The sequence below is a fragment of the Lutra lutra genome, chromosome 8 (genome assembly GCF_902655055.1).
Source record: "Lutra lutra chromosome 8, mLutLut1.2, whole genome shotgun sequence".
In the NCBI taxonomy this organism is placed as follows: Eukaryota; Metazoa; Chordata; class Mammalia; order Carnivora; family Mustelidae; genus Lutra; species Lutra lutra.
The window spans coordinates 91702354-91719147 of NC_062285.1; the positions used below are offsets into that span (position 1 = coordinate 91702354).

The 16794-nt window shown below is 39.1% G+C and overlaps 1 protein-coding gene across 6 annotated transcripts in view; it reads right to left on the reverse strand.

The window, feature by feature from the left end:
- The window catches only part of KLRG1 (killer cell lectin like receptor G1), an 85453-nt gene that overhangs the window by 53120 nt on the left and 15539 nt on the right, over positions 1 to 16794 (reverse strand). For 3 of the 6 annotated variants that reach the window (XM_047743043.1, XM_047743042.1, XM_047743044.1), the window contains exons 2-4: positions 10178 to 10473; positions 8255 to 8359; positions 5264 to 5433 (exon numbers count right to left, since the gene is read on the reverse strand). In XM_047743043.1, coding sequence (XP_047598999.1) covers positions 5264 to 5433; positions 8255 to 8359; positions 10178 to 10265 — 363 coding nt within the window. In that variant the 5' untranslated portion in view covers positions 10266 to 10473. The remainder of the gene's footprint in view (positions 1 to 5263; positions 5434 to 8254; positions 8360 to 10177; positions 10474 to 16794) is intronic. The other 3 variants (XM_047743047.1, XM_047743048.1, XM_047743046.1) reach the window with 2 other exon arrangements.

The following is a 16794-nucleotide window of genomic DNA, read 5'->3' on the forward strand; positions in this document are numbered from 1 at the left end:
TGCCTAAAAACATATCTAGAGATTGAGTAACAACATATGGAGCATATTACTTGAAAATGTAACTAATATACTATTTAAAAATAAGTTTATCCTATGTTTCCAGACTTTCAGATACCTTATAGTTTAACAGCAATTAGTATCGTATAAAAACATGCAGATACATTAAAATATATCAAAGGAAAATTTGACAGGCTACAAATTACTAGAGTTTAATAATGATATGAATGTTCCCTATACTTTTGTGAATGTGCAAAATACTAAAAATAAATTAAGACTTGCTGTGTAAACCAGAGCACTCTCTTTAAAAGACATGAGACTGTCCATTGACAAATGAATGGATAAACACAATGTGATATATCCATGTAATTGACTATTATTCAGCCATAGAAAGGAATGAAATTCTGATACGTGTTACAGCATGAATGGACCTTGAAAACATGGTCAGTGAGATAAGCCAGATACAAAAGGACGTAATAGGCAAATTCAGAGACACAAAAAGTAGAACAGTGGTTACAAGGGGTTGGGGGAAGAGGGAATGGGGAGTTAAGTGTTTAATGGGTACAGAGTTTTGGTTTGGGATGAAGAAAAAGTTCTGGAGAGAAACAGTGGTGACAGCTGAAAAACAATGTGACTATACTTAATGCCACTTAATTGTACACTTGAAAATTGTTAAAACGGTACATTTTATGTTTTGCATATATTTTACCACAATTCTGTAAAATGTTAACCAAAAAAAAGATACTGAGAGATATCTTAACCTATCTACCACACCTACAATTTTTGTGTGAAGGTCATAGCTGCTGCTCGTTCTGTTTATGAGGGAAGGGTGACAAAAACATAGACATTATCAGCCTATAACAACTCCAGAGTTCAACAGTTCTCCTACCATCACCCTTTGTTTCCAGGCATTTCTTTGAATCTTCTAACATATTTCAGATATCCTCATAACAAAAATGCTTTCGACAAGTCATAATTTATTTTGTGATACATATTTGTTGAAATTTCACATCTTGGGAGACATAAGAGAAAAGCAAGTTATTTTGACTCTAGGCTTCATTTTGAGTGACAAGGAGAATTAAAGTGGAAAAGAAGAAAAACTAAAATTAAGTGATTCCTATATGTTAAAGGAAATTCCACACAGATTTTCTCATTTAATATCATAATAATTCTGGAAAGAACTTTCTCTACTTCATACCTGAGGAAACTGGGAGTCACAGAGGGTAAGAAAATTTCTTGAGTTCACATAGCTAGTAAAGCTAGGTAGTAAAAACCAACTTGTGACTGTCTCAAAGACACCAAAAAAAGCCCTTTCTGTTACTTAAAATATGGGGGAAAGTGACCACCTTACCATAGTGTTTGTATTGTAGTATCCAAAGAAGGAAGCCCTGATTATGTTTAGATGTAAATCCTAAAAACAAAGAAAAGCCAATATCAAAAGTTCAGGAGGAAGATAGGGACAATCCCAAAGTCATAAACTCTGACAGGGAAGAGGGTTAAGGCTGAATGAGAGGTTGTTAAAACAAGAGCCTGGTGATATAATGATTATGATAAGGAAGAAAGATGTCACAGGTCCAATGCACAAGATGTCCAATGCACAGAGGAGCATTGGAATAGCTTTAAAGAAACCAAAGTATTTCCATGGGGAACTTTCTGATCAACAAGGGTGTATTTTAAGATAACTTACCAACAACTATAACAAAGATTAAGAGAAGGGCAGAGCCGCAAGGGGCTGGTTCTTGTGAGCTAGCGGAGGGTGCAGCTAAAAAAAACCCAAAACAAAACAACAAAAAAACCCTAAGAGCAAGTGCGAACATCCTAAATGAACTGAGCCTAACAGAAAAATATGGCAACAAAAATCAAGAACTTGAATATGCCTAAAGATCTAAAGATAAATTCAAAAGAGCAAGAAAAACAACAGTCAATGCCATCATGTAAACAGAAAACTGAAGAAATAACGGAGTGATTCAATTTCCATTTTATTATTTTCTCAAAAATAAAATAAATATTTAAGTCCAAGATAGAAAAAAAGATAATAAGTGAGCATCTCACTACTTTAAATAGATTTAAATTCTATAAGGTACATTCCAGATTTCAACTTCAAATAATTTTTTAAACATGAATAAAAAAAGCACAGCAAACAATTAATGGGAAAAGTCATCTCAGTTTTCAGCATGTGCAAGATGTATCTGGAAGCCATCAAGTACAATATTTCTGTGAGTGACTTTAAAAGGTTGGCCTTTGCATATAGCAAACTAATTCTCTAGAAGTGTTCTCCACCAGGGGAATCCCAGTTTGAAAACTTTCCACATTAATGGACCCGTATGCTCCTCTAGCAGCTGTTTAGTCCAAAGTATGACACTAGAAATATCAGGCTTACCTTAAAATAGAATATAAATCTTGCCTTGAGAACAAAAGAATAATGTCGCTAGTACAGGAGGCTCAGCAGATCAGACAGAAGTCAAGCCAGTGCTATAGAATCTGACAAAAGCTGGGGGCAAGAAAAAGAATTAGACCCGAGAATCGAGCAAAATTCCCTAGGAAGGTCAGAAGCAAAACCCATCTGACTGCTATTAAATCTCTCAAGGGCATTCTACCCTCTCCGGCATCACCTTGAACCAAGGGGCCTTATGAGAAAATAAACAGGTTTTGGAAATGCAGCCAAACTAACTCTGTTCAGCTTACTCGACAGCAGAGGAAAGACTCAGGGAAAGTAAAGATAGACAAAAATCCCTGGGTGGCTCAGAGGGTTAAGCCTCTGCCTTCCGCTCGGGTCATGATCTCGGGGTCTTGGGATGGAGCCCCGCGTAGGGCTCTCTGCTCGGCGGGGGGGCCTGCTTCCTCCTCTCTCTCTGCCTGTCTCTCTGCCTACTTGTGATCTCTGTCAAATAAATAAATAAATAAAATCTTTAAAAAAAAAAAAATCCCTCTAATACCTCTCCATTCCTTTGGGGAAGGGCTGAGAATCAGAAATATCCCAAACCCCAGATATTCTGAGCATTAGCCCCTGTCCTCCTCCCTTCTTATCAGCACACAGCCTCTTTTGTAATAACAGCTACTATACCACACTGCCTCTGGCATTGTCTCGCATTACGACTCACTACTCTGTTTATCAAGCATGGTTCCTGCAATGTTTCAAGCTCTTGGCTCACTTCTGCTATTGACGTTGGTCAGCTCAAGTCTTCAGACGCGGATATATCAGAGTGAGAACAGAAGTTGCTGCAAATGGTCCAGAAAGCAAGGCTATTATGATCAGATGCCACAAAACCAAGATCTCACATATCTAACGAATAGATCCCAATGCATCTTATCATCTAGTTTAGGGAAGGCATAAAAGAAAAGGAAGTAACAGGGACAGACTGATTTGGAATTCGATTCTATGCAGAATTTCAAAGGAATGGGGGCACCTGGGTGCCTTAGTCAAGTGTCTGCCTTCGGCTCAGGTCAAGATTCCAGGCTTCTGGGATGGAGCCCTGCATTGGGCTCCCTGCTCAGCGGGAAGCCTGCTTCTCTCTCTCCCATTCCCCCTACTTGTGTTCCCTCTTGCTGTGTCTCTGTCAAATAAATAAATAAATCTTTAGGGGGAAAAAAAGAATTTCAAAGGAATGACTATTCCTCTTTCAACAGAAAACAAGAAATCTAGATGCTTTAATCTTTTCTTAAAATAGAAAGTTACAATTAGGGACTATATGTTCTCCTCATCAGCTTTAGAGTAGTTACTTCTCTGAATTTCCCCAAAGAATGTTAATATAATTGAGTTCTTTTTTTTTTTTAACTGAAGTATAGTTGACACACAATGTTACATTAGTTTCAGATGTAGAATGTAGTGTGGAAAACTCTGGGTACACTATGCTACAAAAGTAGTTAACATCTGTCACCATACAGTGTTGTTATAATCGTTATAGTTTCTTTTTTTTTTCTTCCTTATCCTTCTCTTTTTGTTATTATTATTAACATATAATGTATTATTTGTTTCAGGGGTACAGGCCTGTGATTCAACAGTCTTACACAATTCACAGAGCTCACCATAGCACATACCCACCCCAAGGTCCATCACCCAGCCACCCCAGCCCCCTGCCTGCCTCCCTTCCAGCAACCCTCAGTTTGTTTCCTGGGATTAAGAGTCTCTTATGATTTGTCTCCCTTTCTGGTTTCATCTTGTTATATTTTTTCCTCTCTCCCCCTATGATCCTCTGCCTTGTTTCTCAAATTCCACGTATCAGTGAGACCATAGGATAATTGTCTTCCTCTGATTGACTTATTTTGCTTAGTATAATACCCTTTAGTTCCAACCACGTCATTGCAAATAACAAGTTATAGTTTAATTCTTAATAAACTGTTCTCTATGATTTAATTCTACCCAAAAGAGAACACGTAAAACAATATCAACACACAAAAAATCAACATGAAATTAGCACTAAAAACCTAACTAGGATTTATTTTCTTTGTATACATTATTTACACTGACAAGTTAGAATTTGATTTTTGTACCAGGTTATCTCAGGATATCAATTCCTTGAGATGCTCTAGGATTAATAAAGAGCTCTCCTCCAAGAGACTGATGGATGGACAGGAATGATCTGAGAGGCGTATAGGAAGTGGAGCCCACCAGATTAGCCCTGCAAGGAGAGTATGATCTCTCTCTCTCTCTCTCTCTCTCACACACACACACACACACACACAACTTTCCTTTCTCTTTTCCAGCTCTCTGGAACTGCTTCCTCCTCATGCCCTACTCCTCAACCCAAATGTTTCCTAGCCTAGAACTTACTGGATTCCAATAAATGAAGGGAAATCACTGAAAAAGGCACTGAAGCCCTTGCCACAGTCTCTTTGTTCCCATATCTCTCTCTTCTGCTCCCTCCCAAATTCCACCAGCTGTTGCACAGGAGTCTGCTATCTCCTTGTTGTTGGACCCGTATGTTTCTGGCTCTAATGCTTTCTTTTCATTAGACCTATATTTCAGGCCTAATTCCTATCTGTAATAGTCACCATCCTTCCACCTCCAGCACACACATAGACACACATACAGGAGTATGCAAACATCTAGGTTTCCATACCTGAGGGCTGCTGGGTCAAGCAGAGAAAGAGTAAGGAATAGGAAGGAGGGAAGGAGCAGGGGTAGAGGGGGAGGAAGGAAGGGAAAGAGGAGAGAGAAGGATAGGGAAGGAGAAGAGTGTTCCTTTTGTTCCTCAAAAGAGAATACACAATACATTGGAACAGCATTCACCAACAAAACAACCATCTGCTAAATGTTTATGTTTACCATTTCCTGTCGGTCTGTGAACTCAAGGAGATGTGAATCTTTAGCCAGGCAGAATTCCAGGCTAGATTTCCAGTCTTTTTTCTCCATTGAGAAGTAATAACAGTAGTTACCATTCTTCATAAAGAGGTCTGGACAACTGCAACAACTGGAACAACTGGTACGACTAGAACCTGGAAAGGAAGAGGACCTGGTTCACATCTTTATGGACCACTCAGTCTTGGAAATGAAATGGGAGATAAATAGAGCATGGCGGTTGCCCCGTCTTCCCTGCCCCACCACTTTTCAGACTGAGGTTTAGAGAAAGGCACAACAATGCCTGGCCTCGAATTAAAATCTTCATGATGTCCAGCTCTCTCACTACTCCTGTGCGTTCCACCACTGAAGCATGTGACTAGGACTAAAGCAGGTAAAGAAATGGATACAGCCTGGCGGAGGACCATGGACAAAGTACATCACTTGTGCTAGATCCTTATGCACATCTGCGGTATTCATACCAGATAAAATAACTAAGCATCTGCATTATATGTATCTGTCCATTGTCTATGTAGTTTTAGTGCACACACTGTGTAACTGCGTAATATACATCGCTGAAATCAGGCCAAATCTTCCAAAATGTCCAACCTTAATCTGATACCACATGATAATGCAAAAGAAAAGGACAGAAATTAGAAAAAGCAAACTTAACTAAAGTGTTTTATCATTTATCACAAATGTGATTGTCATCATTAGGTATTAGATAAAAGACTTACACTTCAGCAAAAATAATTTATCGAAGAAAAGTTTCTGACAGAGAAAGATATCAGATGCTGAAGTCAGAAGTGATGTAATTTCTTCACAGTGCTCTTTTAAATACAGAACATTCTCACTCCTTTAAAATGGCCAGATTAGGGGCACCTGGGTGACTCAGTGGGTTAAGCCTCTGCCTTCGGCTCAGGTCATGATCTCAGGGTCCTAGGATTGAACCCCACATCTGGCTCTTTGCTCAGCGGGGAGTCTGCTTCCCTCTCTCTCTGCCTCTCTGTCTACTCGTGATCTTTGTCAAATAAATAAATAAATATTTTTTTTAAAGGTTAAAATGGCCAGATTATATCTTTTAAAAGTTGGGGGGGGGGGCGCCTGGGTGGCTCAGTGGGTTAAGCCACTGCCTTCGGCTCAGGTCATGATCTCAGGGTCCTGGGATCGAGTCCCGCGTAGGGCTCTCTGCTCGGTAGGGAGCCTGCTTCCCTCTCTCTCTCTCTCTCTGCCTGCCTCTCTGTCTACTTGTGATCTCTCTCTGTCAAATAAATAAATAAAATCTTAAAAAAATAAAAAATAAAAAAAAATAAAAGTGGGGAGGGGGGTGCCTCCATGGCTCAGTCAGTTATATGTCTGCCTTAAACATCTGTCTTGAGCTCAGGTCATGATCTTGGGGTCCTGGGAATAAGCTCCATATTGAGGTCCCTGCTCAACAGGAAGTCTGCCTCTCCCTCTCCCTCTCCCTCTGTCCCTCTCCCTGCCTTGTGCTCACTCTATCTCTCAAACAAATAACTAAAATCTTTTTTAAAACTGGGTGGATTATAGTTCTGTGAAAATGAAAGGAAACCTAATAAGCTTTCAAGGTCATTTCAGCCAAGATTCCATAATTCTACTGATTTTCTACTTTCATAAAACATATTTGTATAAACTCCTCACAGGCACAATTTCACAACAGGCACACAGGAGCCATTATAGCAAGTGAGCACATGTGGATATATGACTGCATAATAGGTTATATACCTAATCTAGATTTGGGGGTTAAAAAGCAAAGGTAGTCTTTTTTTAAAAATGTCAAAATTAGGCAGCTTTTCTGTGGCTTGACAGGGGACCAATATAGGGTTCTGGAGATTAAGCTACAAAGTTGGCACTTTATAAATTTATGCTTTTTCCATACAACTGTGACATTACCCAGCCTGAATGAGAAATTCCCAACTTTCTTGAAGTCTCTTTCTGTCAAAGGATTTGGGTCTGAGGTAGAGGTCCTAGGGCTGAACCCTTAGGTTAGGATTAGAGTCCTAATGAATAAAGTCTGTAAAACAATCATCTGTCACTAACAATCATCTTCAGATAACATAAACTTAAGTCACGACTCTGGATTGTGAAACAATAAACCGAGGGCTTTCTGGATCATCATAGTTAATGACCTAGAAGAATTAAATCTAGAAAATTTCACTTCAAACATTGTGAAAGCACTCTAGTTGAAAAAAAATCAGAATATATTTAATTAAAATTTGATATATCTATTATGTGAAAAGTTAAATACAATACATAAATAGTACAATTTTAACTTTATTATCATAATAAATATGGTATTAGGAAAGTGTTTATGACATAATATAATTAAAAAGCAATATATGAATTATTAAGCATCCAATGATTAGAACTATACCTAGTCTTACCTTAAAAAAAAAAAAGGTGGGGAAGATTTTAGAGGACTTGATAGTCTTTGTTAAAAGAACAAATACTTCTACAAATGCATGTAGTCAAAGACTAGGAGGTGACAGTCAGGAAATGTTGTGTACAAGTGATGGTTTATTTCGTTGGCATTTTCATTTTTCAAATTTTCTGTTATATTATATTGCTTTTATAACACAATATAGGTAAACTAGGGATACTGGGCTGGTTCTGTCAGAAGAGCATGCAACTCTTGATCTCAGGTCATGAGTTCGAGCCCCACACTGAGTGTAGAGTTTACTTAAATAAGTAAACTTTTTTTTTTTTAAAGAGGCAAAACAGGGCGCCTGGGTGGCTCAGTGGGTTAATAAGCCTCTGCCTTCGGCTCAGGTCATGATCTCAGGATCCTGGGATCGAGTCCCGCATCGGGCTCTCTGCTTGGCAGGGAGCCTGCTTTCTCCTCTCTCTCTCTCTGTCTGCCTCTCTGCCTACTTGTGATCTCTCTCTGTCAAATAAATAAATAAAATATTAAAATAAAACAAAATAAAGAGGCAAAACAAAAGATTTTGACTTAATACTTACCCTGGCAGTGAATCCATTGGACAAGCAGGAGACATACAAAAATGATGTTCAGAAGTCCTAAACCTATTGCCACCTGGTGTGAGAGAGGGAACCTGGAAGAAGAAACTGCAAGAAGAGAATCCAAAACAAAATCCTGAGTTAGAATAAAAGTTGAAGGACAAGAAAAGGCAAAGTATATCTGGAGTCTTGAACAAATTTGGCCTAGTGAGAACTGAGACCTAGGCCCTAAAAGTTTCCTTGCTAGATATTAGGGATTTGCTCTAAAGTCTAGAGTGACAACCCACATCTTTATCAGGAAACATCCTATATTTATCGAGTTAAGAATACTTTTTTCTTGGAACACCTGGATGGCTCAGTTGGTTAAGCATCTACCTTCTGGTTGGTTGTGATCCCAGAGTACTGGGATCGGTCCTGCATCAGGCTCCTTGCTCAGTGAGGGGCCTGCTTCTCCCTCTGCCTGCCGCTCCCCCTGCTTGTGAGCTCTCGCTCTGACAAATAAATAAATAAAATCTTAAAAAAAAAAAAGAAAGAAAATACATTTTCACTATAGTAAAATATTTAATGAAATAAATTATTTTAGATGTTACGCGAAATGAAAAGAGGTACCAAAACTTAATTGCATTTGTGCAACCACAATTCGTGAGATTTTAAATTTTTTTTAAATTTACTTTAGAAATATACATATTAAAAGGCTTTTAGTAGAGTACATACAGTACATTGCATAGACAGGCAAAAATAGACAAAATAGTAACAGTAATAATCACCACATTGTTGTAAAATTATTAGTGATTTTTATTTTCTTTTATCTGCTTTCATATGTTCCCTATTTTCCATAACAAACATGTAATAATTTTGTAAAGAGATTTTTAATGTAATTTTAAAGCTCCTAGTCTATTTTCCTTTTCCCAAATATAGTACCCTGGAAAGCTGGGGTAGAAATGAGCATACTGGCAGCAAACAAGAATGGGCAATGTGGACTGTATATAAATAAAAAACTACTTTCCTAGAAATCAAAATAATTATATTCAAGTTCCAACTTACCACCACCTGTGTGACCCCACCCTTAAACTTTAGAATGTTGATTCCTTTAACTTAACGTTCCTATTCCTTAGAAATTGGTACAGATTTAAACCAAAAGAAATCTACATATAAATGAAGATATCCAATGCCATATAAATTAGAGTAATGGAAATAAATAAATGTCCAAATGTACTAGAATGATGTAGCAAATTATAGTATTGCTTTCAAAGAACAACACTAAAAATTATAATAATAAGATTATGTAGCAGAAGAGAGAAAGCTGATGAAGTCGCCCTAAAGAACTACTTTATGGGAGTGTATTGCCTAAGATAAAAAAACAAACATTAATTTTGGCTCTTATACTATAATGTGTCTATCCCAGAAAGCGTTTTTTCAGGGCTCCATGTAAAAATATCTTTTTCATCCTCAAATCCCCCAAAGAGTCACTGGGAATACTTATTTGTAATATTCGTAATGCCTTCTTCCTACTCCTGTCACACTCTCGTACAGTACTGTGGGAGGGGAACCTAGAGAACGTGAATCAGTTTCTTTTCTGACAAACTCTTACTATTATCCATTAGCAAAGTTACTGGTGTCTTTCTCCTGATTTCAAAATCAGAAAAACAGAGATATTTAGAATTTAAACAGCCTTAGCTTGGGTTTCATAGATGAGACCTTAGAAGTGAACAGTTAGGAAAGACTTTACCTAAGAACTAGGAGCAGATCCATGACTGTATACCAGATTTTCATACCCCCAGTCTGGACTTCAAACTGAACCAGATGTATTCCTTCAAATTACCATCATTTTTCTGCATCCTCTACTCCAAACTTATTCTACCTTCCATTCATCTCTTAGTCTATGGGCACTGTGCATTGTTTTGCACACTAACTTGATTAACTCACCTTTTTGCTGTGGTCTGCAATCATTCTGGGTTTGAGGTTCTGTAGACAATGGAAATGTAGAATAAATAACATTGTCCATTATCTCCATCTAATATTTGCATTCAGTTGAGAGAGTAAAATTACAGAAGTGTGAAGAGACACATGTCAGTGAGGGAACAACCCGATGTCTCAACCGCGAGCAGGAAATTTGAAGGTTTTCAAGTTGGGTTTTTTTTTTGTTTTTTTTTTTTTTTTTCAAATGGCCCAGTATGATAAAGACAGAAGCAGTTTTTCAGGAAATGGCTCAAAATCTGCAGCTGATTAAGAAATTAATATTCTAGGGGAGCCTGGATGGCTCAGTTGGTTAAGCGACTGCCTTCGGTTCAGGTCATGATCCTGGAATCCTGGGATCCAGTCCCACATCAGGCTCCCTGCTTGGAAGGGAGTCTGCTTCTCCCTCTGAACCTTCCCCTTCTCATGCTCTCTCTCTCATCCTCTCTCTCTCTCTCAAATAAATGAATAAAATCTTTAATAAATAAATAAATAAATAGAAATTAATATTCTAAACTATGATTTTTTTCTGACTCAGCACTCTCTCTAGATATCCATTAAATGCATATTGATTCCCACCTCATTCAGTCTATTTAACAAGGAAAAGTTGCTCTGAAGTCCAGCAATTTCAATTATAGAAACTGGAATAAAAATGACAGTGTTCTTAGCTATGAATTTATCTCAGATTTTATATTTGCTTTGTTTTCTTTTGAGAAAATAGATGCATGCCAAATGGGACCGTTTTCATCGTTTCTTAGAGCTTTTGGTTAGTGATATATGACAAGAGAAATTGACTGTTGGTTGCATGTGCCTGGCATCATGGGAAAAATGAACTATTTCCCTGATATATGTTTTGTGAATGTGCTGTACCCCTACATTCCCCCAAATATCTTCCCGATTGTGTTCTAATCTTTACACTTCATTGGGTCAGAAATTCCATTAAATTTTCTCTCCTTGTTCCTTTATTTTTTTTTAAGTTTTTATTTATTTATTTGACAGACAAAGATCACAAGTAGGCAGAGAGACAGGCAGAGAGAGAGGAAGGGAAGCAGGCTCCCAGCCAAGCAGAGAGCCTGATGCGGGGCTCGGTCCCAGAACCTGGGGACCATGACCTGAGCTGAAGGCAGAGGCTTTAAACCACTGAGCCACCTAGGCGCCCCTGTTCCTTTATTTTTATATGCAAAGACAGCTATAAGGAGAACAAATTAAATAAATACATACTAAAGGGTGAATAATGTATTTCTAGTAGGTGAAACGTTAATAAGTAGTTAAAGTAAGGAAAACAGAAACAGAATTAAAATCTACGTAAGTTCAAGACAGGAAAGAGATGAAAAGCAGGGAGAGCATACTAATAAAAACTAGTAGAACTCCGGGGCACCTGGCTGCTCAGTTGGTAGAGCGTGCAACTCATGATCTCAGGGTCATGAGTTTGAGCCCCTTTGAGGGGCTTTGAGCCCCCCAGAGATTACTTTAAAAATAATAATAAAACTTTAAAAAATTTAAAAAAAAACAAACCTAGTATAGTACTGCTTCCCACCATGACAGAGTAAGACTGGATTTGCTCTTCAACCAAAAAACTATATATGGGGATGGCTGGGTGGCTTAGTTGAAGCCTCTGCCTTTAGCTCAGGTCATGATCCCGGAGTCCTGGGATCAAGTCCTGCATCGGGCTCCTTGCTCTGTAGGGAGCCTGTTTCTCCCTCTGCCTGCTACTCCCCCTGCTTGTGCTCTCTCTCTGTAATGACTAAATAAATTCTTAAAAAAAAAAGAAAAAAAGAACTATATATGACAAAATACATAAGCAACTGTTTTCAGGCACAGAAGTACAGGCAGCACAGCAATCCCTGAGAGAATGAAACACGCAAAGGTGAGCACCAGCATCACCCTGGCATTATACTACCCACGGTCACTTTCTGGCCCAAAGCAGGAAACTCATTTCTTTTTTTTTTTTTTAATAATTTTTTTATTTTTTTTTATAAACATATAACATACTATTAGCCCCAGGGGTACAGGTCTGTGAATCTCCAGGTTTACACACTTCACAGCACTCACCATAGCACATACCCTCCCCAATGTTCATAACCCCACCACCCTCTCCCTACACCCCTACCCCCAGCAACCCTCAGTTTGTTTTGTGCGATTAATAGTCTCTTATGGTTTGTCTCCCTCCCGATCCCATCTTGGCAGGAAACTGAATTCTAAGAGCAGCAGTCTCACCAAGCTCAGGAGGCAGGTGCAAGTTTTGAGCTGTTTATGTGCCTGGGGTTTGCAGGGCAGGGTAACTGACAAGACTGCAGAGAGCGGTATCCAAAAAACAGTATGGGAATTCACCACGCTCCTTGGCTAAGATCTAGGCTGCACAGGCAGAGGACAAGCCCCTAGCAGCCCCCTCCCCGCTGAGATGGCCTCCAGCAGGGCCGACAGCTGATTAGAGACCTAACGTGATGCAGTGTTGACCAGTGTGAACAGAGAAAAAAAAAATAAGTAAAGCCTGACAGAACCAAAAAGATCTACCAGTAATTTAGCTGTCCCAACGAACAAATTTTGATGCCCTTAAAAAGAAGACAACAGAGACAAAATGTGGTCTAACATAAAATGGGATATTATTCAATCTTAAAAAGGAAGAAAATTGGGTCACACTCTACAACATGGAGGAACCTGGAAGACGTTATGATAAATGAAATAAGCCCATCCCCCACACACACAAATACTCTGTGATTCCACATATATCAGGTATCTAAAGTAGTCAATTCATAGAAACAAAATAGAACAGAGATTGCTGGAGCTGGGGAGCAGGAAGAACAGGGAGTTATTTAATGGTTATAGTTTCAGTGCTGCAAGATGAGAAACTTCTGGAGCTCTGTTGTACAACAAGGTGAATAAACATGTATCAGTCTGCTTAGAGAGCCATAACAAAATCCCCTAGGCTGGGGTAGCTTAAACAACAGAAATTTATTTGCTCAAAGTTTTGGACACTGGAAGTCCAAGATGAAGCTGCTTGCGGGGTTGGTATCTGCTGAGAACTCCCCCATTGGGTTACAGTGGCCTTCTCACTGTGGTCTCCCATGGCCCTTCCTCAGTGCACGTGTACAGGAAGAGAGCGAGCAAGCTCTCTGGGGGCTCATCTTATAAGGACACTAATTCTATCAGATCAGGACCGCAGCATCAAGACCTCATATAACTTCAGTTACTTCCTTATGTTAGGACTTAGTTTGACAGTTAGATAGTCAGGGCCAGAGTACCCAGCAAGAAAATATGGAGTCAGGACAGCTAAGATAAAAGAGCACTGACATCCTGTTTTGCAGCTTAGACAGGACTGCACTAGCATTCTGCTTTGCAGCCTTTGCAGAAATGACTTCTGCAAAATGTCCTAAAATAAGACAACCACAAAAGCTGTCAATATCACAGGCAAGGGGCAGTGAAGCCATAGCCCCCAGACATCAGCAAAAAAAGAGCATCTGCACAGAGACATTAACCTAGTAAGTAGATCCGTAACCAAAGCCCTAATTGGCATGACTCAGCACACCCTGATTGCTTAAGATAGCTCAGCAAAAGAGTTCATAAAAAGCCCTAAACTTAAAAAAAAAAAAAAAAGCCCTAAACTTAGAAACTCTGGAGGCAACCCACTCACTGCCCCCCTCCCCGCAAGAGCTTTAAACTCTTGCTCAATAAACTTTGCTTTGCTGCCCACCACTCTCCGTCTGATCTACCTTTACATTCTTCAAAATGGCATGACCAAGAACCTGGGCACTGAGGGGACAAAAATACTGTAACATTTAGAGGTCCCATCACAAAAGAACGAACGAAGCCTCACTGGAGGTTAAGGTTTCAACAAATGACTTTGAGGATGGAAGGGTCACAAATATTAAGGCCATAATTATAATTAACACTGCTGAACTGTACACTTAAAAACAGTTAAGATGACTGAAGAAGAAGAAGAAGAAAGAAGAGTAGGAGGAGGCAATGGCAGGAGCATAAGAACCAGAACTTCTTGAGGAAATGACTAAATCTAGGGTCAGGGCATAAAAAAACCAAGATGAGTCTGGGGCACCTTTTAGTCTTTTAGTGCTAGAAAATGAGGAAGTACTCAAAAACTTAAAAAAAAAAAAAAGATGAGGGCATGTCAGAAGGACACAGGAACCAAGCTGACAAAACTCCCAATGGCTAAAAATGAAACAATTAAAGCAAGAAAATAAATAATAGTATTGGAGTATAACTCAGGAATAAAAAAGAACTATGACTTCATACTGACTGGTTTTTATCTGCATGCACTTCTTTTTTTTTTTTAATTAAAGTTTTGTTTTGTTTTGTTTTGTTTTATTTGACAGGCAGATCACAAGTAGGCAAAGAGGCAGGCAGAGAGAGACAAGAGGAGGAGGCAGGCTCCCCGCTGAGCAGAGAGCCCGATGCGGGACTCCATCCCAGGACCCTGAGATCATGACCTGAGCCGAAGGCAGAGGCTTTAACCACTGAGCCACCCAGGCGCCCCATGCATGCACTTTTAATTAAAGTTGTACATATTTATTACTCAGCCATCAAAAAAAATGAAATCTTGCCATTTGCAATGACGTGGGTGGAACTGGTGGGCATTATGCTAAGCGAAATGAGTCAGAGAAAGACAAATACCATATGATTTCACTCATATGTGGAATTTGAGAAAACAGATGAAGGGGAAGGAAAGGAACAATAAAATAAGAGGAAACAGAGATGGAGGCAAACCATAAGAGACTCTTAATTATGGGGAACAAACTAAGGGTTGCTGGAGGGAGGTGGGTAGGGGGTAAGGGATAATTGGATGATGGGCACGAAGGAGAGCACTTGAAGCAATGACCACTGGGTGTTATACACAACTGATGAATCACTGAATTCTACCTCTGAAACTAATAATACAGTATATGTTAATTAATTTGGGAAAAAATGTATCTATTTAAAGCATTTAATGTGGAACTTTTGATCTAAGTACACATTGTGAAACGATTACCACAAACTAATTTACATATTCAACACTTCCAACAGTTACCGTCTCTGTGTGGGGGTGTGGGGGTATGGTGAGAACACCTGAAATCTACTCTCTTTTTTTTTTAAGATTTTATTTATTATTTATTTATTTGACAGAGAGAGAGAGAGAAAAAGCACAAGCAGGAGGAGTGGTAGGCAGAGGGAGAGGGAGAGAGAAAAACAGGCTCTCACTGAGCAGGGAGCCTGACCCGGGACTCAATCCCAAGGCCGTGGGATCATGACCTGACCCAAAGGCAGACACTTAACACATTTAACCAACTGAGCCATCCAGGTGCCCCTAAATCTACTCTCTTAACAAACTTCAAGTTTTTGTTTTTTTAAGTAGGTTGCCACACATAACATGGGGCTTGAACTCACAACCCCAAGATCAAAAGTCACATGCTGTGGCTGAGCCAGCCAGGGGCCCCTCAAGTATATATTATTTTTTAACAGCTTTACTGAGGTACAATTAACTTATATGCATGCATCAGTGAAACTATTACCACAATCTAGAAAATAAATATATTTGTCACCCCTGAAAATTTACTTGTGTACTCTACTACTGTCCTTCTGCCTCTCCCATTCCCCTTTCTCTAGGCCTCCACTGATCTGCCTTCTGTCACCATAGATTAGTTTGTATCTATCCCAAGTCTTTCATAAAAGGAAACTCATCCATGTTGAAGTGTGTATCAATAATTCATTCTTTCTTATCCTGAATATATTCCAACCTATGCATAGACCAGACCAGTTTGTTTATCCACTCTCTTGTTAATACATTACCATCAAGTACAGTCACCATGCTGTATGTACATTAGGTCTCCAGAGCTTATTCACCTTGTCACTGAAAGCTTGTACTCTTTGATCAGTATCTCCCCTCTCCCCCATTCACTAGCCTCTGGTAATGACCTTTCTACTCTGTTACTATGAGTTCAACATTTTTTTCCTTTTCTTCGTTTTTTTAGATCCCATAGTGAGATCATGCAAAATTTGTCTTTCTGGTCTGGCTTATTTGACATAGATAATATCCTCTAGTTTCATCTATGTTGTTGCAGATAGCAGGATTTCTTTCTTCTTTTAAGGCTGAATAATTTTCTGTTCTATATATATTCTCATATATACAGTGTATATAAATATATATTTTTTTCTTTACCTATCCACAGACATTAAGTTTGTTTCTGTATTAGGATTAATATGAATAATGCTGCAATGAACATGGCAGTGTGGATATCTCTTCAAAATAGTGATTTTATTTCCTTTGGATATATAACCGTAAGTGAGATTGTTGGAGTTCCATTGTTGATGTAGTTGTAGTTCCATTTTTGATGTTTTCAGGGGCCCCCAAACTGTTCTGTAGTGGCTATACTAATTGACATCCCCATTCACTTTGTTGTTTCCTTGCTGTATAAAAACTACTTAATCTCGGGGCGCCTGGGTGGCTCAGTGGGTTAAGCCGCTGCCTTCGGCTCAGGTCATGATCCCAGGTCCTGGGTTCGAGCCCCACATCGGGCTTTCTGCTCAGCAGGGAGCCTGCTTCCTCCTCTCTCTCTGCCTGCCTCTCTGCCTACTTGTGATTTCTCTCTGTCAAATAA